This window comes from Chionomys nivalis, chromosome 8, assembly GCF_950005125.1.
Source record: "Chionomys nivalis chromosome 8, mChiNiv1.1, whole genome shotgun sequence".
Taxonomy (NCBI): domain Eukaryota; kingdom Metazoa; phylum Chordata; class Mammalia; order Rodentia; family Cricetidae; genus Chionomys; species Chionomys nivalis.
This window is the reverse complement of record NC_080093.1, coordinates 76,787,749-76,813,885: the sequence shown is the minus strand read 5'-3', so window position 1 is coordinate 76,813,885 and position 26,137 is coordinate 76,787,749. Positions and strand designations below refer to the sequence as shown.

At 43.2% G+C, this 26,137-nt stretch overlaps 1 protein-coding gene across 1 annotated transcript in view; it reads right to left on the bottom strand.

Annotated features, from left to right (window-relative positions):
* Dnah3 (dynein axonemal heavy chain 3) overlaps positions 1–26,137 on the bottom strand; it is a 168,277-nt gene that overhangs the window by 72,149 nt on the left and 69,991 nt on the right. The window contains exons 32-40 of the mRNA XM_057777629.1: positions 24,199–24,290; positions 21,794–22,013; positions 20,763–20,897; positions 16,826–16,937; positions 14,734–14,975; positions 13,221–13,321; positions 10,927–11,032; positions 9,561–9,690; positions 3,559–3,804 (exon numbers count right to left, since the gene is read on the bottom strand). Coding sequence (XP_057633612.1) covers positions 3,559–3,804; positions 9,561–9,690; positions 10,927–11,032; positions 13,221–13,321; positions 14,734–14,975; positions 16,826–16,937; positions 20,763–20,897; positions 21,794–22,013; positions 24,199–24,290 — 1,384 coding nt within the window. The remainder of the gene's footprint in view (positions 1–3,558; positions 3,805–9,560; positions 9,691–10,926; positions 11,033–13,220; positions 13,322–14,733; positions 14,976–16,825; positions 16,938–20,762; positions 20,898–21,793; positions 22,014–24,198; positions 24,291–26,137) is intronic.

Below are 26,137 nucleotides of genomic sequence, written 5' to 3'. Positions count from 1 at the left end.
AGCCTAGCTGTAGTTACAGCCGCCAGAATTTTGGAAATGGCAGTATCATGGGAAGGCCTCCAAGAATAGGAGCAGCCATGGAGTAGAGAGGCCCAAGCTGTGTGTACTACAGAGAGTAGAGGCAGGAAAGTGCCTTCGGAGGAGTCCAAAACATTGTGTACTCACATTCACAGACATTGGGTGTTGTGTTATTTACACTGTTGGAATTTGGTTTTTTTTTGTTTGTTTGTTTGTTTAGATTGGTGCCCTGGTTATTCCTTATGCAATAAAGCATTTAATATTTTTGATTTTTACTGGGGTTCACAGTTGAAAGACTTTGAACTTTTGAAGATATTTTGGAATTTTACTGAGACTTTGGATTTTAAAAGTGGCTTTGGATTTTTAAAGAGACTGATTTTTTTTTTTTTTTTTTTTTTTTTGGATTTTCAAGACAGGGTTTCTCCGTAGCTTTTTGGTTCCTGTTTTGGAACTAGCTCTTCTAGACCAGGCTGGCCTCGAACTCACAGAGATCCGCCTGCCTCTGCCTCCCGAGTGCTGGGATTAAAGGCGTGCACCACCACCGCCCGGCAAGAGACTGAATTTTAAAGAATTTGAATTTGCAAGACTGTGGGACATTTTAAGTATGTAAAATGTCTTATATTATAATGTTGACACTCACATGTGATCTTGGGGATAATCAAGAAATGAAAGGTTATGGCTTAACAGTGGTGTGTTTCTGTCTCAAGCTGATAAGGCATCAGTTGTGCTGACTGGTTCATGTCAACTTGACACCAGGTAGAGTAGTCAGAAGAGGGAGCCTCAACTGAGAAAACACTTCCATAAGATCCAGTTGTAGGGCTTTTTCTTAATTAATGATTGATGGGAGAGAACCAGCCCACTGTGGTTGATGCCACCCCTGGGCTGGTGGTCCTGGATTATATAAAAAAGCAGACTGAGCAAGCCATAAGAATCAAGCCATTAAGCAGCATCCTTCATGGCTCCTACATCATCTCCTGCCTCCAGGTTCCTTCCCTGCTTGAGTTGCCTCCTGCCTTGGATTCCCTCAGTGGACTGTTGTGGTTTGAAAGAAAATGACTCCCAAAGGGAGTGGCATTATTAGGAGGTGTGGCCTTGTTGGAGGAAGCCTGTCACTGTGGGGGCGGGCTTTGAGGTCACTTTCAGAAGATTCCCTTAGTATGCCAGCCAGTCAACTTCCTGTTGTCTGCACGAAGTAGCACTCTCGGCTCCAGCACCACATCTGCCTGCATGCTTCTATGCTCCCTGCCATGATCAAAATGAACTGAACCTCTGAAACTGTGAGTGAGCCACCCTCAAGTAAATGTTTTCTTTATATGAGTTGTTGTAGTCATGGTGCTTCTTCACAGTAATAGAAAACCCTAAGAGAGAAGTTGGTACTGGGGATGGAGTACTGCTGTGATAGGCTGGACCATGTACTTGTTTGGAGGAATTTGGGCTTTGGTACTTGGGTTATGAAAGCAGTAGAATGTTTTGAGCACTCCTTAATGGGCCATAGTAGCAGGATCATGGAAGACAGAGGTGCTAAGAGCTATCTGAATTGTTGGGGGGTTCAATAAAGAAATCTCAGAGAAGAATTTTAGTGCGTTGCCTAGAGATTGTTCTTGTGATACTTTGATGAAGAGAATGGTTGCCTTTTGTCCTTGGCCGAAGAGTCCGCTTGAGGCTCAAGTGAAGAATTTTGGATTAATTTCATTGGCAGAAGAAATCTCAAACAGCCTATTATAGACTCTGTCATGTAGTTATTAGTGGTAACTCTAATGAAGATCTATAATGAAAAGTAGCAAGCTGAGCAGTGTAAATTACAAAAGTACCTTTTGAGGAGAAAAAGAGCACCAGGAAGTGGAATGGAGAGAAAGCCTATATTCAAGAAGATAAAAAAAAATTAAGAAATGGAATAAAGCAAGTGGTGACCTCAGGGTAAGATCCCACCCCACAAATTTTCAACTTGTAGAAAGCAATTAAAGAAAAGTTTAGAGCCAGGTGTAGTGATGCATGCCTTTAAGCTTAGCACTGAAAAGGCAGAGACTGGCAGATATCTGAGTTTGAGGCCAGCCAGGTCTAAAGATCAAGTTCAAGGACACCCAAGCTTAGGCAGTAAAGGAAAATAAAAAGCTGGTGAAGATGTAATTCAACAAGGGAACCATGTTTCAGTCCTAGTAAGCAGCTCCCCTTCTTGATCATCATGGACTGAACCTCTGAAACTGTAAGCGAGCCTTCCTCAATTAAATGTTTTCTTTATAAGAGTTTCCATGGTCATGGTGTCTCTTCACAGCCATAGTAAACTCTAACCAAGACAACTGTGATTCAGGATATGTAAACCAAATAAATCCTTTCCTCCCAAGTTGCTTTTGGTTGTGATGTGTCATTACGGCAGCAGAAAAGTAACAGGTACCCACTCATGATAAAACATCTCAGCAAATTAGGAATAGCTGGAATACACCCAACCAAAACACAGATGCCATCGTACTTTCTTGCCCAGTCCTGGGCAGATCACTGAGGAAGCAGGATGTGATCTGCTAGCTGAAAAAAGTACCAAGCCATATGACAAAAATAGATCAGAATAATGGGTTAATATAAGCTACAAGAACTAATAAATAGCCTGAGCTAATGGTCCAATCAGCTTTATAACTTATAGAGATCTCTGTGTGATTTTCTTTGGGGCTAAACAGCTGTGGGGAACTGGGTGGGACAGAAAGGGCAGGCCCTCATGTAACAGTACTTAAAACAAAGACTAGATATCTTCTTCCTAGGTTGAGGAGCTTTTCCTTTTAGGATTCTAAGATTCTCCTTCATCATTTCTATTCAAAATCATCCTAGAAATTCTAAATAATGGAATGAGATAAAGAGACAAAACATCAGGCAGGAAGAAATGAAGTCATATGACATGGTAGAAGGATGACATGGAAATTCTTCTGGAACTCATTGGTAATACGTCAAGGCTTCAGGTACAAAGACAACTGCTTTCCTGTCTATAAGAAGTGAACATGTAGAATTTAAAATAAAAAACATAGGACTTTATCCTCTGAGCCATCTCACTAACCCCAAATCAAGTCACTATTAAGTAATTACCACTCTTTTAGTAAATATTTATGTCAAAGAATATTTGTAGCTATTTTGAAGACAAGAAAGCAAACCTTGTAAATCCTTCAATATAGTACATCATAACACAAACTTAAAAGAAGTACTAATGACGAGGGTGCTAAACAAGAAGCATGTGAATTTGTGGACCGGGGCTAGAAAACAGAAAAACCAAAATGGAGGTGCTTCTTACTTTTACTGGGTGGTTAAATGATGGATAATTTTTACAAAAATAAAACAACGGCATCCCAAACACCTTCCAAAATAAACTGTCATTGTGGTTTTAAAAAGTAATTAAATGTCCCATAAGGTTGTGTTTTAGGACCACTCCTGTCTTATGTGTGTCAGCTGTGCAGAAGCTCACTCCCTTACTCCTTAGCTTTTGATAAACGCTTACATGGCCCACACATTAAGTCGCGTTTGGGTCACATGCTTTAAACTCATATAACAGGATGTAAGTACCTCTTTCTGGAAAGATGTTGTTTTTGGTGAGTTTCACACTTTTGGGCCTTGGATAACGATCATCTATGCCCATGATCAGGTTGCGGAAAAACACATCAAACTTCTTTCTGCTCTCAGCATTGATGGTACCTGCCACCGTCCACACCAAAGAGAAGAGAAACAGTCCTTGCAGCCAGAGGAAGATCTGCTGACTTGACAGACCTTCAAAGAACTCGCTTTCCTCCTCCTCTACGTTCCTGATCTCATCTGAAAGTGAAAGAAAGGGAAGCTTAGGTCAAGAAAAATGCTTGGTGTATAAGGGATGAGCTGGTTGGTTCTGCCTCTGAGGGGCCTGGAAGGTGACTGATGGCTGAGCATCCATCCCACACCGGATCCTTTACCACATACATGCATTCACACACATAGTGTCTACATACTCATTTAGGTGTGTACGTCTGTGTTCATGTGTGTTCAAATGTCTGAGGGTACAGGTGGAGGTCAGAGGTGATGCTCAGTGTCTGCCTCAATTGCTCTCTACTTCCTTTTTAGAGACAGGGTCTCTCATTGAACCGGAAGCTTGCCAATTTGGCTAGACCAGCTGGCCAGTGGGCTCCAGGGATGCTCTTTCTCTACCTCTGAGTACTGGAATTGTAGGCATTAGCTACCATGCTTAGCTTTTTACCTGGGTGCTGGGGATCTGAATTCAGGTCCTCATACATACATAGCAAGAACTTCATAGACTGAGCTATATCCCTGGCACCTATGTTTTTTTCTTGTTGTTAAACATAAAGTTTGCCATATTAACCATTAAAGTGCACATTTCAGTAGTTTTCAGTGCATTCACATGGCAGCATTAATACTATTCATATCCAGTTCTCCTTTATCCAGAAGTGGAGTTTGGTACCACTCACAATAACTTGTCCTCCTCTTCCTCATTCCTTACATGGCCAGCATCCTACTTTCTGTCTCCATATGTGACTACCATAAACACATTGTAGAAGTCAGTTATTTTGTGACTGGTTTATTTCACTTAGCATAGTATCTTCAGGCCTCACCAATTTTGTACTTGTCAATGATTCCTTAATTTATTTTTGTTGTAATTTTATTTATTTTATTTTATGTGTAGAATAGACAATTTGTTTAAGTAAGGATGTGTTACATTTGTGTTGAAGAATAATTGTTTAACTATTTAAAGATGTGTTAGATTTGTTTCACCTTGCCTGCCCAAGGCACCTGATTGGTCTAATAAAAAGCTGAAAAGGCCAATAGCTAGGCAGTAGAGGGATAAGTGGGGCTTGGTGGGCAGAGAGGATAAGTAGGAGGAGGAATCTGGGCTTCAGAAGAGAGAATGAGGGAGTAAGAGAAGGAGCCAACCAACCAGGCAGCCACCAGACAGCCAGACATGGAGGAAGCAGGAAAGTAGGAATACAGGATGAAAGAAAGGAAGAGTCCTGAGGCAAAACATAGACGAAGAGAAACAGATTAAAATAAATTATAGGAGCTAGTGGGACAAGACTAAACTAAGGCCAAACATTCATAACTAATAACACGTCTCTGTGTCATGGCTTGGGGGCTGACAGTCCAAGAAAGCCTGTTACATGGATGTTTTCCCTAGATGTGTGTATGTGTACAGTACATGTGTCTGGTGCCCTCGGAGGTCAGAAAAGGGTGTTAGATTCCCTGTAACTGAAGTTATAGATAGTTGTGAGCTGCTATGTGGATGCTGAAACCGAACTCAGGTCCTCTGCAAGAGCAGCAAGTGCTCTTAACTGCTGGCCCTTCTCTCCACCCTATAGTTTGAATGTGATTGGTCCCTGTAAGCTCTTATGGAGTGGCAGCATTAGGGCGAGTGGCCTTATTGGAATAAGTGTGTCACTGTGGGGGCTGGCTTGGAAGTCTCCTTTGCTCAAGCTATGCCCAGTGTCAGGCCACTTCCTGTTTCCTGCAAGTCAAGATGGTAGGACCCTCTGCTCCTTCTCCAGCACCGTGTCTGCCTCCATGTCACCAAGTCCCACCATGAAAACAGTGCACTAAATCTCTGAAAATGTAAGCCCCCCCCCCAATTAAATGGGTTTTTTTTTGTAAGAGTTGCTGTGGTCATGGGGTCTCTTCACAGCAATAGAAACAATCCCCAATATTTACTATATCAAAGCAAATTATGTTTCATCATGTGATTATACTGCCTTTTTATCCATTCATCTGTTGTTGGAGAAGCCTGAATGAGGATGGGCATATAAATATCTGATCAAATCTCTGCTTTCAGTGAATGTGAGTATATATGTAGAAGCTAGAATATTGATCACATATGGAGTCTATGCTTTTTTTTTTTCTCAAAGAAACCACCAAAATATTGTAACAGACAAGCTGCATCACTTTAGCGTCCCAGCAACAGTCCGTACATCCAAAAGGCTTCTGATTTCTTCATCCTCCTAGATGCTTGCAGCTTATTTATTTATTTTTATTTGTGGCCATCCTGCCAGGCATGAAAAGATATCTGCATCACTGTGGCTTTGATGTACAAGTCCCCAGTGGTTAGAGAAGACAAACCTTTTCCTGTAATTCCTGACCATGTGGAACTTCTTGGAGAAATGCCCATTCAAGTCCTTTACGCTTGTACTGTTTGTATTTTTGTGCTGAATGAATGTTAGTGATTTTTCGTATTGTTTCTATATCCGCTCTGTTAATTCTTTGTGTGTACATGTGTGTGTTCCTGTGGCTGTGACTGCACTTATATGTTCTGATGTTTATGCACATGCATGATGGAGGTCAACCATAGCTGACCTTTCTCAGGTGTTACCCACATTGTGTTTTTGAGACAAGGTCTCTTATTGGTCTGGGTTCGCTGATGAGGCTGGCCTGGCCCATCAGTGCCCCTGTATTCAGTGCCTCTGCCCCTCCAGCACTGAGGTTACAAACTTGTGCCGCTATGCCCTGCTTTTCCACATCATTTCTGAAGACTGCACTCAGCTCTTCTTGTTTGTATGGCAAACAGTTTACTGATTGGGCCAGCTCCCCTGTCCTTGATACTAATTCTTTTATGATTTTTTTAATTTTTGAGTTAGAGTCTTACTGTATAGCCCTGGTTTGTCTGGAACGCCATATGTAGACCAGGCTGGCCCTGGACTCACAGAATCAGACTGCCTCTGCCTCCAAGTGCTGGAATTAGAGTCATGAGTTACTATGCCTGGCTCCTGATACTAATTTTTTTATTAGGCATATAATTTGAAAACAAATTTTATTCTGTGTGACTTGATCTCTTACTGTTGGTAATACATTTGGATGCAGACAGATTTTAAATTTTAATGACATACAGTGTGTTTATTCTTTCTATTTATGTCTTTGATGCTATATCCAAGAATTCATTGCCAAGTCAAGAGCTTTTGCCTTGTGTTTTTTTCTTAAAAAAGTCATAATAGGTTTTATTTTCTGTTTAGGTCTTTCATCCGTTTTGAGTTGATTTTTGTTTATAGGTTATGATCCACTTCAGTGTTGTTGTTGTTTTTTTTTTTTTTTTTTTTTGAGACAGGGTCTCTCTACATAGTCCTGGCTGTCCTAGAACTCACTAAGTAAACCTGAATGACCTCAAACAAAGACAAAGATCTGCCTACCTTTGCCTCCTGAGTGCTAAAATTAAGGGCATGTGCCAATACCCTTGGCTTAATTTTTAAAAAAAAAATTATTTCGATATTATTTGTGTGTGTATGTGGGTGTGTGCACATGAGTACATATGCCCATGGAGGCAATAAGAGGGCTTTGATTCCCTGGGGCTGGAGTTATAAACAGATGTAAGCCTCTTGACATGGGTGCAGGACCCTGAACTTGTGGGTCCTCCACAGGAACAGCACATGGCAAGTACTCTTAACCGCTATGCCATTTTTTTCAACCCTGCCAACTTCATTCTTTTGCAGTGAGAATCTAGTTTACATGATACTGTTTACTGAAAAAATTGTCCTTCCCCATGGATGGTCTTAACGCATACAAGTCAATATGATTTGGCCATTTATGGAAGGATTTGTTTCTGTGCTTTGTATTTCTCTGCGGGCCCTATGGTAGTCTTTATGCTAGTACAATACCATTTGGATGATGATAGCTTTTAATAAGATTTAAAATCAGGAGGAGCAAGTTCTCTGACTTTGCTCTTCTTCAGGATTGTTTTGGAAGTATGGGGTGGAGGCTATGTGTCTATAATTCCAGCACTCCAGAGGATCAGGCAGGATGATCATGAATTCAAAGCCAGTTCTGATACACACACACACACACACACACACACATAGACATGCATATAAACATACATAAGTACATATGTATGTATATTTTATTACTAATAACATATAGACATATGTGCATGTGCAAACACACACACACACTCATTCACACACATCCCCTTCCATGACCTTAACTCAAAATACAGAATCTAAATTTAATTATGAGAAAATAACTGTTCAGTATCAAGAGGCAAAGTGGCCAAGGACAAGAAAAGACAGAAAATGTCCCAGAAGGGCACAAACTGTGGGCATTTATCAATTAAACGCAGTGTGGCACTGATGTATCCAGCAGTACAGCACCAATGTCCTTGCTCATTCTAACAACGATACCTTGGTCTCTCACTGGCCTGGAAGTTGCTAATTTTGCTAGTCTGGTTAGCCATAGGGTACCTGAGGAGGTCTGGGGACAACCTCCATCCTCACCTTCTACCTCGACACAAGGTTTCTTGTTGCTCACCACGTGTGTTAGCCTAGCCGGCACACACGCATCCGTAGATTCTCCCATCTCGGTGCAAGAGCACCGGGATTACAGGTGTGCTACACATCTAGCTTTACGTGGGTCCTGGAGATTTGAACTCAGGTCTCCATATTTATGCAACAAGCACTTTACCCACTGGGCCATCTCTCGAGTACCCAGAGCATAATTTATAAAAGTCAAGCAATATTTATAAAGTTCCTCGCTCCACTGTCAGCTATGTTATCTTTTTAGTTTACGCTTACATTTTTTTGGGGAAAAATAAGCTGAGAAAATATGTTTCGTATCAGAAGCTGTGAAGAAACTCTGAGTTGGAGTTATCTCCTGAAAGAGCAGTGGCGTCCAGTGAGAGCTCTCCAAATGCACGCGTCTTCTGTCATCAGCAGTGGATGTCAGTGAAGCCTAACTTACGTGACAACAGTTATGGAAACATGCGATTGTACCTCAGAGGTACATGATCACAGAACCATTGTCTCCTGGAGAAGGTTCCTGGTTTTGAAGTTGGTATGGCTAGCTCTCATCTAATGTATTTGTGCTGGGAATTTATGTATCTGTAAATTTTCTTTCTTTGTGTGAATATGTATGTGTGCATGTTTCTTTGTGTGCAAGTGCACGTGTGTGTGTGTTTGTGTGTGTGTGTGTGCTTGTGAATAGACGTCAGAGGTTAACCTTGGGTATTGTTCCTCGGGTGCTATCCACTTTGATATTTGAGGTAGGGCTCTCATTGGCCTAGAAGTTGCTGATTTTGCTAGTCTGGCTGGCCAGTGAGACCCGAGGATCCAGCTGTCTAAACCTTTCCAGTGCTGGGATTACACGTGACCACACCTGACTTTTTATGTAGTTTCTGCGGATCAAACTAAGATCTGCACGCTATTGTGGTAAATAAGCATTTTTAGTAAGCACTCGCTGAGCTATCTTCCCAGACCCCGTATCTTTTCTTAACAAAGGAAAACTTTTCTATTTTTCCAAGCAGTTTTTCCCCCCCAGAGATACATTCAAATGTGTCATTAAAATCCCCGTGTGGAGGAGAGGCTTCTCTGTGTGGATGAGGAAGCTTAGGTGGGAGAAGGGAGGAAGAGATAAACACTGTGTGATCACAAATCAACAAGACAAAACACAAGGTTCTTTCCATAAGTTCCGCTATCTACAGCTGAAAGTGCTCTCATTATTGATAAACATCTGGTCCCACCTTAACTCAAGAGGAAGAAAAGAGGGATGAGGGTAAAGGCAGGAGCCAAGACACAGCCAACCCCCCATGGACTCAGAATCACGGGGACACTTACCAAACAGAGAGGAGTAGAGTCGCATCATGGAGAAGGCAAGGTGGATGGGAGACGTTTGCACCACAAACTTGCTGTGGAGGCGATTAAAGTCCAGGCAGGGCTGGATAAGCCACATGAACATGTCCTCCACCTGAGAGGAGAACAGTATGAGAGACTGTGGAGACAAGGAGCTTGGCCCACCTTGGAGGCTGGAGAGGCTGGTGCAATCGCTGGCTACTTTTGAGTGCTGTTTCAAAATGCACATCCTTCAGATTTGGTGTTTTGCTCGTTTCCGAGCTACGGGATGCTCTCCCGGGATGCAAGGCTGCAGCAGTGAGTGATGGCTCCTAGACTATCACGTGACCACCCGGGCAAGCAGCTCATCCTTTACAGTGCACTGTGGAGCTAACCTATGATATTTGGTGCTTTAGATTAAGTGTATTTTTTTAAGTTACGGTATTTTCAATGTGCAGTGAGTTTGCCCCACCTTAAATGGAAGAGCGTCTGCATTCATTTAGTGAGCAAATGTTACTGAGCATCTACTGATTGCATTGTGGCAAATAGTGCTGGAGATAAATACTAGAGAAGACAGACCCAGCCCCTGCTAGGAGGAGGAGAGACAGACAGTAAACAAAGAACCAAATATATTACAGGTCATGGAGAAAACTCAGCAGGAAACGAAAGTGTTAAGTGGCGAATAACAGGAAGGACTTAAGATAGTTCAGGGAAGGCTTCTTGGAGGAGGGAACTATTCTCTTTTTCCTCCCTGTGGCAGTGGTAATTGAACTCAGGAGATCACACATGCTAGGCAAGCACTTGGTCATTGAACTACACGCCCAGCAAGGAGACGATATAATGAAACCCGGATGACAAAGGCCTGGACCAGGCAAGACGTCTGTGTGAGGAATACAAGGCACGGGGGCTTTGAAGCAGTGAAGGCTGGGTTTCCTGGGAATGGAGACAAGACAGGATAGTCCGGGAATGAGGCAGGAGTGGAGAGGGAGCTGCCAGGCTGCACAGGGTGGTGGTGGGGGGGAAGCACAGCAGGACATGGCTCTTCTAAGATGTCTCTAGAACCGTAGCCATAGGCATTTCTGCTAGTGGGATGGTAGAGGAACTCGACACCGTGGTCACCCTCAAAAACATGCCTTGGATCTGGCAGTCTCCTCCGGGAAGAAGGTGGGGCAGGAATTAAAAATAGATCGTACCATCCCATCCCCACCACATGAGAAAGAAAGTGAAAACTGGCAGGCAGCCTGGGAAGAATATAAAGGGACTGGCAGGAAAGGAGGATGATGAAGGTGGAGCTAGGCCTACAGGTCCATGAGATGAGGAGGGAATCCGGGGTGGAAGGAAAGTGAAGGAAGGGCGCGTCCCAGACTCTTACCAGTTCCTCGTGCTCCTTAGTGAGGATGGAGGGCAAAGTGTCCATGTACGAGTCCTTCAAGGGCTTCCAGCCCAGCTGGTGGGCCTCCATGTAGATCATCCCACACCTGACGGCACAGACAACTGGGGTTGGTGTCTGCCTGCTCATCACTAACACTGCCTGACATTTATTGACATCAGTACACTCATGCAGTATTCTAGGCTGTATTGGCTTTGACACTAACCCTCAATCCAGTCTCGTGGCTCTCATCTTATTTGCCCTAGGCTAACCCCCTTTCCCACAGGAAGACTAGATTGTCATCAATCTTGGCTTCTTTCCTTTTCAGCCATGCCGTGTTCTATATGCTCATAGGGTGCACACCTGCGCACACACATGCACACATGTACGTGCAGTTTAAATCTGTAGGTCCCCCCACAGCATCGTATTTTGAATGTTGTTCCCCAGCTGGTGATGATATCTGAAGGACATGGGTCACTGGGATGGAGCCTTTGAAGATTCTAGCCCCGGCTCTGGTTCCTGCCTTACTCTTCTTCCATGATGTGAACAGCCCCAGCCACACATTTTCACCACTGTGGTTAAATGGCTCCACCATTCCCTTCCAGCCATGAAGGACTAAAACCCTAGGAAACTGTGAGCCAAGATGACGTCTCCTTCCTCTTCTTCCTCCTCTCCATTTTGTTTAAAGATTTGCTTTTGTTTTTATTTATGTGTATGTGTGTATGCCATGTGTATGCAGGGGTCCAAAGAGGCCAGGAGAGTGGGTTGTGTCCCCTGGATACAGGCAGTTGTGAGCCTCCGGACATGGGTGCTGGGAACTGAACTCAGGTCATTTGGAAGAGGAGCAAGTGCTCATAACCACTGAGTCTGACACTCCAGTCCAGCCCTTCCTTTCTAAGCTGTTTTCTCCCCTGCCTTGTCTTTCTCCTCCTCCTGTTTCATTTCATTCATTCAATTTTTCTCTCATGTCTTTATGTTGTTTCTGTTAGGACTTTTGGTCATACTGTTGCTACAATACCATACATACACACTCATGTGTGAGCATGCACACACACAATACATAGAGTGTTTTGTTCTTAAACCATTTAACAGGGGTACTATATTATAATCCATTTGTGGTTTCCTTTTAAAATTTGTTTATCTACTGTTGTATGTGTGTATATGATGTGTGAGGGCACACATGCCACTGGGAACATGTGGAGATCAGAGGGCAATTCTGTGGGGTCAGTTTTCTCCTTCCACCTTTATATGGGTTCAGGGAATCAACTCAGACCACCAGGCATGGGTAGCAAATGCTTTATTTACGTGCTGAGCCATCTCATTGGTCTGCGGATTCCTTTTATATTTAGTGTTTCCAAGAATTTGGTCTTTCTAAAGAGATTTTTAATCTTTAAGCTAGTATTAAGATTAATTTGCATAGGTGCATGTCAACACAGCTCATTTATTTTGTGACTTACATATAAATATTGTAATTTCAGATATGCCTTATTAGTTTATTCCTCTTTGACAGACATTTGGGCTATTTCTACCTGGTTGCTGTTGAGAGCTGTGTTGAGCTGAGTGTTGACAGGTCTCTGATTGCTCATCTTTGAAAGCTTCTTGGGGGCATACACTCAGAGGACATGTGCCGCCTAGTGAACAAGGCCAGACTGTTCCACCTTCCTGGGGTCCTCTCTGCATCATCACCCACACAGGTACACACACACACACACACACACACACACACACACACACACGTATGTGCAGTCCTGCTCAAAGAACTGTGTGACTCAAAATAAGACAAACAGTGTATTACTAGTTCCCCACGTGTGAAGTAGGGGTGAGAACAGTCACCAGAGGGTGGTGGTAGTTACCATGGACGTAGTACCCAGCATCTCAGCCCTTCACAGAAGCTTTGCCAATGGCAGCTGCTGCTCTTTCACTTTTCCTGCCTTGAACTATAGCTGGGGTTCTGTGCTCAGCCAATGATCTCAAAGCCTAGCTTTGATGTCTTGTGCAGGGATAGGAAGGGGTGGGGAGGAGAAGAGAGGGAGTGGAAGGTCAGGGAAGGGAATCCGTGGGAAGGATCTCCTGAGTTCTAGGCAAATCAAAGTTCAACTTCAGAAAATATTCAAACTGTCAGAATTCTGGTTTGATAATCGACCCCACTATCCATGTATGCCTAAGACCAATAATATAACAGTCTAAATGAACAGCACATTGTATGGGTGATCGCACTTGTGAACTTTTAGAGCTCTCCCTCCCACTTAGGGTAAGTGGCCCCCAACTTTTCCCTGGGTGCCAGAGCACCAGCTCACCTGCTCACGGTGGCGGGGGAGGCCTGCTCCAAGTCTGCTGGCTCAAAGATCAGACTCATCTTGGGGCTCATCTGTATGATCTCGCCACTCATTAAACACAGCTGAAAGTGCAGTGGGGGTGTGGGGGTGTACAGGGTTAGATGAGCCACTCAGTAAACAGAGCTTAAGGGCAGGGGCAAGGGGCAGGGGGCAGGGGGCAGGGTTCAGGGGGCAGGGGGCAGGCTTAAATTCCATCTGCAAATGAAGGGTCGCAGTGGAGACAAAGTTGGCTCGATGGACCCTACACAGAGGTGTTGAGAACCCACTGTGTGCCAGGCATCATTCTAAGTGTTAGGACAAAGCAGACAATCATCTCTGTCCTCCTGGGGTTGATGAGCAATACACACAGTGGTGAAACGTGGAGCAGATGGGTTGGGGAATGCTGGCATGGTCCAAAGACTTGTGATTCTGGGAAGAAGGACACGCCAAATTGCAGCCCGAGGTAAAAGTGAGGTGTTAAGAGGGCTTATGAAGTGTCTTGGTCTCTTTGTATTTAAGATAGGATTGTTATTATTATTATTTTACATTTTACCTAGAGACGGATCACACTATGCTGCTCGTGCTGGCTTTGAACTCACTCTTTAGCCCACACAGACTGGTGATCCTCCTGTCTCAGCCTCCGGAGTAGTTGGGATCACAGGTCAGTACCATTAGGTCCAACTGAACATAGAATTTGCCTGCTTATCTTTGCCTGCATATCCTCAGCCTGTTGTGTTTGCTCAGGTCTCTGACAAACCACTGTTTTTGAACCTCCCACATGGTCTAGCCCATGGCTGGGATGACAAGAATTACCCCATAAATCCCTCTTAAGTCAGAAGGAGAAACCACTAGAGGGTCTTGAGTTTGCAGACACTTCCCTGTAGCATGTAGGGGAGACTGACGGGTGAGCCTCAAACATCCACTTAGGGCAGAACTTGGCAACACGGACTCGAGCGAAACATTTAAATCATGAGACAAAACCTGAGCCCTGGTCACTCAGGGAAGAAGAACAAATGGCAGTTATTCCCACGGTCCATTCAATTTTGTGGTTAAAAAATTCTGTGTGTTCCTCAGCCCATGCCATTGTATGTCACCAGAGAGGTCACAGCGGTGACAGAACTGACCTCCCACCAGCTTATGTCATCTCTAAGTAACAAAGAAAACAGACTCACATCTGGGACTGCAGCTTGACTAATTGTTTGGAATCTCCATGACTGGAGATTTCCATACTATTTCTTCTGTTGTGGTGTTAGGGATCGAACCCAGGTCTGTGAGGTAAGTGCTCTGTCACTGAGCTACACCCCCCAAGCCTTTCTAGTTATACTGTAAATCCCCAAAAGCTTACTGACTACCAGCAAAATTAATGAATTAATAACTATTATTATTTTGGGGGGCATTTATGCTAGGGCAACAAATCCATGACTTTTTACAGTTTTGATTATTCACGAAAGAGTTCCCACTCCACCCAGGAACAAGCGATGGGCTTGGTAGCTACCTTCTTGTTGTCGTCCAGGACAGTGTTCATATTTTCGATCCAAACAGCATCCACTGGTCCATCAAATATAATCCATTTGCGGTCATCAGTAACGGAAGATGCTTGTTCCCGGAAAGCATTGGCTAGGACACCGTCCGTCCACTCATGGCTCACTGGGTCAAAACATCCATACAGCTGCCCCATTGTGATGGCCTTGGGGTTGATGATCTTGAACTCCACAGCAAACTCGTCCATCTGATTGGCTGGGTGAGACAGTCCAACCCATTACAAAGGCTTTGGTAAGACCAGACAGTAAACAAAAGACCACCAGCTTGGTGAATATACAGTCTAAGGAGAGTCTGTAAAGTGATGCTCATCCTTATAAAGACTGGGATATCTAAATAGATCTTATATTTTGGGTTATCAGAACCATTCATTTACAACCATATTTTTCTTCTGCATTTTATTTCAAACTGGGCAAATGTCAGATTCATGACTGAAGAAACCTGGCTTGACTGAGAAGAACTCAAACATTCAAGGAAAAACAAGAGTATTCCACCACCTTTCCTGTATGCCTATGTCACAGACATCCTGGGCTCTGGCCTGGGATGATAAAACCCTGACAGGTGAAATGATTCTGGGGAACCGTCACTTCTCCATCCAAAGGACTAAAGCCCTGCAATCCTCTCAACTGCTCATAAGTGACGTTTGTCCCTGAGAAATAAACACTACTGTTATCAGGAGCCACGTGGCTGGCAGATGGCATAGCCTATTTATTTAGGGACAGAAAATGGCATTTTATATGATTTTTTTAATTTAAAAATTATTTTATTTATTTATTTTTGGTGTGCAAAAGGTATTATTACATAAGACATTCCTTCATCCCCACTGTGGAGCATGCAGTTCTGTGGCATTCGGTCCAGGACTTTCTCATTGTACGGAATCTTTCACGTAAGGAAAAGTTGGAGTCCACAAGTCAATAAAGAACCAATGACAATGATGTAGGCTCTTAGTTTCTTTTCTTTTTTAAAAATGTTTTTACTATTTATTATTTATTTTTGTGTGTGCATGTGTGTGTGTGTATGTGTGTGTGCATGCACATGTGTATGTATGTACCAAATGGGTGCAAGTGTCCATGGAAGCCAGATGAGGGCATCACATCCCTTAGAACTGGAGCCACAAGAGGTTTGTTTGAGACATGTGTGTTAGCAGCCTATTTTAGGCCCTCTGGGAAAGCAACAAACACTCTTAACCTCTGAGCCATCTCTCCAGCTGTTTAGATTCATTCAAATGCCAAAACTAGCACTGTACTTAAATTTGAAATGCCCAAGTTCATTATTATGATTATTAATAACTATTAAATAAGATATTAGGTCAACCCTCAAAACAAAAGCTCCAAAATCCAGTAATAACTTATCATTAAAGTTTATTAGAGAACAGTTTTACTTAGGTGGGGTGGTATATACCTATAATCTTAGCACTTGGAAGACTGAGGCAGGAGGATCATGAGTTTTAAGATCAGCCTATAATAGTGAGATCCAGTCTTAAAACATTAAATAAAAACTTAAAACCCTCAAATAAATAATAAGGAAAAAAAAGCATTTCTGTTTTGAGACAGGGTCTGTTTTGTAGATCTGACTATCCTGGAACTCACAGAGATCTGCTGCCTCCACCTCTTGAGTGCTGGGATTAAAGGCGTGTGCCACCACGCCTGGCAAGAAAACGTTTTAAAATGGAACCTAGGTCCTCTGGAAGTGCGACAATCACTCTTAACCACAGAGTCACTCCTCCAGTCCCAAAGAAAACAATTTTAGTTCAAGTTCTTGAATAAATGTGCAACATAGGTATGCTTTTCCAAATTATATGTTTGCATATTCCACAGAAATAAACAAACAAATGGAAGAAAAGAAACCCGCATTGCTTATTTGGTGATACAACATAGTTTCTATTTACCATGTATTTACCTGCATCAATGGTTCTCAGCCCTCATTCTGCTTTTAACTTACATATCAACACCCAAGCTGGCAAGGCCCGCGGCCTAGCATTGTGTCCCCAGAGTCAGACAGCTATACAGAAGTCCTGACCCCCTGGAAGCCAAGGGTGCAAGCCTTACCTGCATATAAATCGCCCAGAGCTGCAGCCAGAACTTTATACGCTGATGTCTTGCCGCCCATAGGATCTCCAACAATCATGTAGCCATGTCTTACCAGCATCATCTCGTAGATCTGGGAAGAGAAGTCATGCAGGGAGTCAATCCTGGCACACTTCCCTGTACTACAACCCAGAGGCCAATGAGGGCGGATAGCAGATCCTCGCGGTCATTAACTCTTATGAGCTGCAGCTCTTTTAGTGGTCTATTGTTTAAATATGTCTTAGTTAAATATAGGCCCTAGATTGCCTACTAAATATGAAGTACTATTTGTTCTTCACCTGTCTATATGCTCATTATCACATGACGGCTCATATGATCTCACTGAATGCCTCCAACCCCTGGTGGAAGGGGAGAACCAGCTTCTGAAAATTGTCCTCTGACTTCAACACCGGCATGCCTACACTCACACTAATAATAAGTCAAATAAAAAAATTAAAAGTTTTAAATTACATTAAATATTTATACACATTTTGGAGTATACTATAACCATTTGATATATCTACAGAATGTGTATTGACCAAATCAGGGTGATTACATCCCTATCTCCCAAGATATTGACTATTTTTATGAACTCACTAGAATTAAAAAGTAGATAGACGGTGGCCACTAGAGGGAGGATGTGTGTGGGGGAGAGGTTAGATTACTGACACCCCAAAAATTAGGCTGGTAGAATTAGCTGCAGCGTTTTATAGTGGAACAGGGCAACTATGGCTCACAAAACTTTATTTCTTATATATTTACATAGATACCCCTATTAATAATTTATTAGTTAGAACGTTTGCCTTTAAAAAGGAAAAAGAAATGGGGATCATTTTAGCAACCTGCATTTTCTTTTGGAAATTTCCCTTCAGAAGGTTTACGCGCTGTTCTAGCCTCATTGGAGTGCTCAGCTGATGGAGAGTATTTTCTGAGCCGGGCTCCAGCTTGTCCATAACACTCCATGTGAATCAGCCCCTCCTCTTAAGTACTACAGTGGTTTGAATGAGAATGTCCTCTGCAGACTATGGTATTTGAACACTGGGTGCCCAGTTGATGGACCTGATTGGGGGAGGATTTAGTGTGGCCTTACTGGAGGAAGTATGTCGCTGGAGGTGACTTTGAGAGTTTAAAGACCAGTGCCATTTCTAGCTCATTCTCCCTGCTTAGTGCCTGTGATTGACACATAAGGTCACCGCTTCTTTAACCCGCTGCCTGCTGCCACAACTCCTGCCGTGATGAGCTCTCATCCCTCTAGAACTGTTAAGCCCAAATCAGCTCCTTCTTCTGCCAGTGGCTTTATTGCAGCAACAAAAAAGTGATGAGTTCGATGGCCGGCAGCAGTGGCCATAGAAGCTCAGGCTTTACGTTTCCTGATCATTTCTTTCTGCCCGTGACAAGTAGCTCGTCCGTTTGAACTACAAATACTCCAGTCACTTTTATTTATGTGCAAAGATTTCCCTTTTAGATGGTGAGTCCATCAGAGGGAAGACACACAGGAAGCTTTTTATGTAGAAGGTCAAGTTCTCATTATTTTTCACCTTGGAGGTGAGCGGTAAAGAGAATCAAAGAAGGCAATGACAATGGGGTAGTAGAGGAAGAGAAAAATGTACGTCAGCAAATCTTTGCTGAGCACCTACTGTATGCCAGGCATGGCTTTAGGTGCTGTGGACAGAGAAAGAACAAAACAAAAAGTTCTCAACCATCAAGAAAGCCTTATGCCCAAGTAGGTTTGAGAGACATTTAAGTGAATAGGAGCAAAAACAGAACAGAAGGCATTAATGACTCAGCAGCCCTTGCCATCCCGAAAATGACTATGCAGATATCAAGATACAAAAAGACAGGTAACTCTAGATACCTTGTTTTTGAAAATCAGCACTAAACTATGTAAAATTTCACCCATATGTCTGCAAATTGCTTTGGAATACATTAAAACAAGATGATGGATGGATGGATGGATGGATGGATGGATGGATGGATGGATAAGTGGGTAGGTATATGGTTGAATAGGTGGATGGCTGGGAGGATGGATGGATAGATGTATGAATGGATATACAGTTGAAGGGATGGATAAGCTTGTGGATGATAGTGTGTGTAGTTGGATAAGCGAGTATATGGTTGGATGGACGGACAGGTGGAGGGTTAGGTCGATGGACGGATGAGTTGATATATGTATGGCTGCCTAGATGGATGACCATGTGGATGTAAGGATGTGTAGACAACATGCTTGGGTAAATGGCTGGTTGATAATGGATGAGAAAGTAATAAAATATTATAAAATGTTCATTGTAAAGTCTAGGCGGATGGGGTAAGATTATTAATAATTCTTAATTTTTTGAAGTTCAAAATATTTCATAATAAAATATTCAAAGTGAAAGCCTAGGCCTAGTGAAAAGGCTAGTCCACCTGTAAAATACAAAAATAAATTCAGATTCAATATCATATTAAATGAAATATTTTTAAAAATGAGCTCAACTGGTGATATACTGGGGAGAAAAATTAATGTTACAAGAAGGTAGTGTGATCTCCAAGTCTGGAGACCTTTGCTTCAGTTAACATCACGACTTGAGCAACGGTGAAGCTGATAAGGAGCAGGCACAGATATAGTTCTAGGCTCTGTCCAGTGCTTTGCCCGCCCACTCTCTCAAAAGTCACTCTATACGGAAACTTCTCCTTCTGTTTTACAGGTGAGAAAACTGAGGCCCAAAGAAGTGAGATAATTTGCCTCAGATCCCACAGGGGTGAGATTTCAACCTGGGTCTACATTAATACCAAATCCAGTTCCTCTATGGACCTCAGGGCTCGTGCATGGTCTAGATTAGATGGTACTTGTGGTCTCTGTGACTCGGGTCCATGAGTCAGCAAAGGAAGTGTTTGGGCCGTATTTCATTGAATTTATTATTACAAGTTATAAGTCAGTTTTACACAGAGAGTGGTCCCAGAAGGGAACACCAGGACTAGCATGAAGCTTCATGGAGGCTCAGCAAGGTCAGGGGCGAGGAGAGTCTGTGAGTTCTGTCTCTCATCTAGTCTGTGGCCTACTGATAGTACAATCCTAGCTGATGTGACAGGGTGGGGCTGACTTCATCTCTACTTGATTGTGGTCTAGGCTTCCAGATTGGTCATGTGACATCAACAGAGCCATGCAGATGTTGAGACTTTGGTGTGTGTATGATGTATGTATTTATAGATGTGTGTGGACACGTATGTGGAGGTCAGAGACTGAAGTTGTGTCTTCTATTGCTCTCCACTATTTTTGGGTGTCCTTTGGAACCGGGAGCTCCCTTATTTAGACAGACAACTGCTAGTGGTTCCAAGGTCCACCCATCTCTACCAGCTCCCCACCACTGCTGACACTACAGATGTTTGCTGCCGGATCTGGCTCTCACACGGGTGCTGAGGAACAGAACTCTGGTCCTTAGATTGTGAGGCAGCCCTTCACCCGCAGAATCACCTCCCCAACCCCAACAATGAACATTTATGGAGCCACTTGGAGAGGGTTAGGCAAATAAATCTCATTTTAGAGGCTAAGGCAATCTGAGTTGGAATTGTGAGTCCAGAGTAACGAACAATTCAGTGTTCCCGCAGGCTTTTCCTCAAGAAGATGGCCATGGGAAAAGTGCCGGCATTTGTTTTATGTTGCTTTGTTGTTTTTATTGCTTTGAGATAGAGTCAGGCTCACTATTGTAGTCCAGGCTGGCCACCTAGGAATTAAACATGCATACCTTCACACACCTAGGTAAAATGTTGGGTTGTAACAAAAGGCTAAAGGTATGACAGACTGTTGTGTAGATCTTTGAGCTCTCCTTCTACTCAGGCCTTTATGGCTGCTGTTGGTCCATCTCACATCTGCCCTAGGTCTTTCCCAGTCCTGACTCCAATGGACTGTAGGTACAGTCCCACTTGGGCACACGGAACCAACCTGGATGATCTTCCCAATAAACCAAGGCACTGGCTGAAGCTTCATCTTTTTGATGTTGTTGTTCAGGGCTTCCAAGAAAACTTCATAGTCTGGCTTTGGAAGAACAACTCCAGGAAACAGATCTGAGATAATTCCCTGTCAAACAAGAATTCAAGAGAAAGGGGTGGAGGGTAGCAGATAGGTGAGCTCACCCTTTCCTCAAAGGAGATCTACAAACTGAAGAAATGCTAGAGAATTTGCAAAGCTTGTTTCTTCCTGGACTGAAAATGCCATCTATGAGTCATGATTTCCCGATTTTAGAAACCAGAGAAGATTTACTAGATTCATAGGAATGTTTTCTAGTTGTGCCATAGACTAACAAGGTGGGCAGTTCTCGACTTTATGGTGCTCGTAGCCTGATAAGGAAGAGAGGCCTTACATGAGTTATAAAAGAAATCTATTCCATTAGAAAAAAGTCATGACCAACTGTTGAAATTTGTAACTAAATAGGGAATTTTTGCTTGCTTTTTTTTCTATTATTAACACACATAGAGGGCTGGACAAAAGGCGATAGGTTGGAGAGAAGTCTTGGGCACTAAGTGCTTCCCGTGCAAGTGTTCAGTCTTGGTTTGGATCCTGAACACTCCTGTAAAAAGCTGGGTGTGGTGATGTGCCAGTAATCCCAACTCTGAGATGGCAGAGGTTGGTGGGGCCTTGGAGCTTGCTAGCCAGACAAGCTAGCTGATTCGGTGTGCTCCAGGTTCAATGAGAACTACACAGTGAGTTCCAGGACAGCCAGAGCTCCACAGCGAGAATCTGTCTTAAAAAGGAAAAGATGGAGAGCAATAGACAACGGCACCTGCGGTGAACCTCTAAGTCTCTGCATGTTCTCACACGAGTGTGCACTCACGTGCGCATGTGTGTGCTCAAAAGTGGATGGCTGGAATGAGAAAGGGTGTCAAGAGGTGGAAGATGTGGGGCGGTGCTTTCAAAAATATTTCATTCTCCAAAATTGAGCCTGAGTCCTTGGTCAAAGCCCCAAGACAGTGTACCTGAAACAGGGGGACGTCTTGAGCCAGGAACTTGGCCAGGTTGACATCCAGCAAGGCCCGGAGCAGCAAAACACTTTCGTTCTCCTCGGGGTACTTCAGCTTCAGATTGCCCGCAGCTGTGAGCACAGACTTGACAGCCCGCATGCCATAGTCATAGTGATGCTGGGATGACAGCTGCTCGGAGCACAGGCGGTAGGTGGCGACAATCTTCTGGGCAAGACTGTGCAAGGGCAAAGACAAGTCCTCAGTCCTCGGGGCCGCTCCTTCAGATGCCAGGCTTGCCCATGGATTTAGTGAGCAAGGCTTTTTACCAGAACCACCATAGTGAACTAAGGAAACACAGCTCTATTTCAAATATAGAATGAAAGCAACCAAGCACATATATCCAACATACACCCTAAGTGAAGTCACGGTATACGTTTTGTGTGTGAATGCATGTGTACATATGCAGGCACACACAAGTTTGAAATCATACATTGAATTATTAACCCTGTCAATCCCTGAAGGGTGAGAGTAAGGTTTACTGGGGGGGACGGTTACCTTTCCCACGTCTGTGACATGACAGTACTGTGTGATATCTGGTTTGTTTTTAATTCAAAAGGGTAATATATACATCATATTATGCATGTATGTCTACTTCTTAGTCTTTCTGGACACATGGCTGAGAAGCACATTTCTCAGACTGCTCTATAGCTAGAGGAGGCCAGACGAATGTGTTCTAGCCAGCGTTGGGGGAACAAGTGACATATATCAGGTCCAGGCTGGCCCATCAAAATCTCCTCCGTGAGATATCCCATGCCACATGTTGAAGCTATGCTGTAAGTATCTCATGTCCCTGACTTATCCATTGAGGAGCAATGTCCTGACCAGAAATGTCTATTTGGGATTCTGAGTGAGGATGAAGCAAACATTTGTCATGCTACACCACTGGGATCCAGGTGTTACAGTTGTCCTGACTAAATACACTTGGGTATATTGCTCTTGTGACGATTCCCTTTAGAAAATGTATTTAAAAACAAAGATCTCATGGTGTTCATACTTTAGCACAGGGTTTCAGCAGATGGTAAGTTGAATAGTCAAACCAGTGTGATCCAGGTCCACCATAGGGAAAAATAACCCTATAGCTCAGAGGACACCTCTTGCCAAGAAAGGGTAAAATAGTCTGTGAAAAATTCTCTTAGATTACAAACAAGGAACACTTATACATTCCCCTGAAGAGATATTTATTGCAGCAACAAAATCTATTGATTACAGGAAAGACAAGGTAAAACAACAACCACAACCAAACCAAACAAAATAGAAAAAAATCCATAAAACCCAACCTAAAACACAAAACAAAACAAAACAAAAAAATGTAAAATTTGGGTTGGTCAATAAAGTCATTTTATAATGTGTGCTGTTTTGAGTATATACAAACACACATAAAGGCACTGATTACTGTGTGTTTTGGAAAACTGGGAGTTGCTTGAATCAGAAATAACACCATTAATTGGAGAAATAAATGTTATATTGCTAACAATTTAACTAAAATGTTAAATTCATTAACTAATACTACTTTTTTTCAGCTTTGGAATCACTTCATGTTTTATAGTCTTGTTTTAAGCCCTTTAGTAATATGGGGTAAATGTGTTATTGAGAGGGGTGGGAAGGACATGAGTGGCTACTGTTTTTACAGTGTTTGGATGTGTATAGCTGAGAAGAGCCCCTTTCATGGACACTTGGGCCTTTTCTCTGTCAGGAATGGGGTCAGGACAAAAGTCAGGGCCATATGTTCTCAAATCAGCAAAATCAAGTTTCTTGAGTGTTGTAGAACATTAGTTAAAGGTATGTTAATTTGTTTACGCTGTGGAATGTTTGTTTAATGATGCAAAGATGTGTTGCATTCTTTTATGTGTTATTTGTTTAACTCTGTGAAGCTTTGCTACTTTGCCTGTCTAAAACTCCTGATTGTTCTAATAAAGAGCTGAATGGCCAATAGCTAGGTAGAATAGGTGGGGCTGACTGGAGAGAAAATAAATAGGAGGAGAAGTTTGGGAAGAAAAGATCAAGCAGTAAGAAAAGAAGAAAGAAAAGAGGACTCCAGAGGCCAGCCACCCAGCTAGCAGCTTGCTGTGAAGAAGTAAAGAAAGGTATATAGAAAGGCAAAAGCCCAGAGGCAAAGATAGACAGGATAATTCAAGCTAAGAAAAACTGTCAAGAAACAAGTTAAGCTAAGGTTGGGCATTTTTAAGTAATAATAAGACTCTGTGTGTATTTATTTGGGAGCTGGGTGGAAGGCCCCCCCCAAAGAGTCAAAGAGTAAAAACAACCAACAACACTTGAGGTTTTATTTTTTTTCCCTCCACACACACAAAAGTTGCTCTTTAAGGGCAGGTGGAAGCCACTGGGAAACAAACGGAACATACCTCCTGGAGTCCAGAAAGCCCATAGAGTAGAGGGAGATTTCTCCAATGAGCGCATAGTCTGGCACCATCATGGCCACTGTTCGGAATAAGGCCTGGGAAAGAAATAACCAGTTAGAACCAGAGCATACAAAATGCATGCTTAGAGGAGTCACATCCACAGAGACAAAGAGAAGTCATGTGATGAGCCAGTCAACCCCTTGACAATCAAAGGAAGGACGGCCAGAGGACAGGCTAAGACAGACAGACAACCTCTGCACTGACTTTGACTGAGTTACAAGCTATTACATTGGGTCTCTCAGAGTCGTATGGAAGGTTCTAGGAGCTGGTTTCACAATCATTTTTCACTCTGTGTCAAATGAGGACATCTTATAGCATCACCCAACTTCCCAGGATTCAATATTCCATTCAGGTGCCATTCAGAAATGTGAGATCAGCATGGAACATGAGAATTCTGAGATCAGGCAAGAGCTGATTTGATTCCTGTTCAGATACAGACCAGTTTGGGCAAGTTACATAATCTGAAACTTTTAGTATTTTTCCATTAAAATGAACTACCAGCTTTAGCCCTTTGTAGAAATAGCTGAGAACGAATGATATAGTATCAGTGACGTGTTCACAAACAAATGTGGCCCGTTGTGGTGGTCTGAAAGAAAACGGCCCCCAAAGGGACTGGCACTATGAGGAGGTGTGGCTTTGTTGGAGTAGGTGTGGTCCTGTTGGAGGAAGTGTGTCACTGTGGAGGCAGGCTTTGGGGTGTCATATATGCTCAAGCCACTCACAGTATCTCAGTTTACTTCCTGTTACCTTCTGAACAAGATGTAAGAACTCTCAGTTTCTTCTCCAGCACCAAGCCTGCCTGCATGCTGCCTTGCTTCCTGCCATGTCGACAATGGACTAAAGCTCTGAGCCACCCCAATGGGATGTTTTCCTCTATAAGAGTTGCCATGGTCATGGCGTCTCTTCACAGTGATAGAAACCCTAACTAGGACAACAGCTACTCTCTTTCTATCTTAGAACATAGAGGAGAAGGGGCTTGCCTCATGCTTACAGTTAGCCAGCTGGAAGGCCAGGACTAATTCAGGCTTCCTCACACCTTTGCCTTCTGCTCCCTATAATGTCTGTTTCATGAGAGGTTTTTGTATAGATCTAACACAGCTGTTGGCTAGGGTGAGTGCAAAGAGTCGTTACAACAGCTGCGTTATGAGAAAGGGAAATGGAGTACAAATTCTACTTTGACACCCACTAGCCTATGTCAGTTCACCTAGACAGACCTTGGGAGAGGGGATCTTGATTGAAGTGGTGGCACACTCCTTTAATCCCAGCCAGCACTCAGAGGCAGAAGCAGGCAGATCTCTGTGAGTTCGTAGCCAGCATGATCTACAAAGTGAGTTCCAGGACAGCCAGGGCTGATACACAGAGAAACTGTATCTCGAGAAACAAAACCAAAGAAAAAGAATTGCCTCTATCAGAATGACCTGTGGGCATGTCTATGGGGGCATTTCTTGATTTCTGATTGATGGGGAAGGGCCCCGCTCACTGGGACAGTGCCATCCTAGCCTGAGCTATAAATGAAAGGTAGCCAAGCGAGCTGGGGAGGCCAGTAAGTAGTGCTCCTCCAACTCTCTCTGCTTTCCTTTCCGCCCTAGGGTCTTGCTTGAGTTTTTGCCCTGACTTCCCTCAAAGTTGGACCATGACTTGGAGGTGTAAGCTAAATAAGCCCTTTCCTACCTGTCTTAGGTAGGGTTTCAATTGCAGTGAAGACACAGGACAACTCTTATAAAGAAAAGTATTTCATTGTGGTAGCTCGCTTATATTTCAGAGGTTTAGTCCATTATCATCATGGCGGGAATCCAGGCAGCGTGCAGGCAGACGTGGTGCTAGAAAAGGAGCTGAGAGTTCCTACATTCTGATTCAGGCAACAGGAAGTAAACTGAGCATA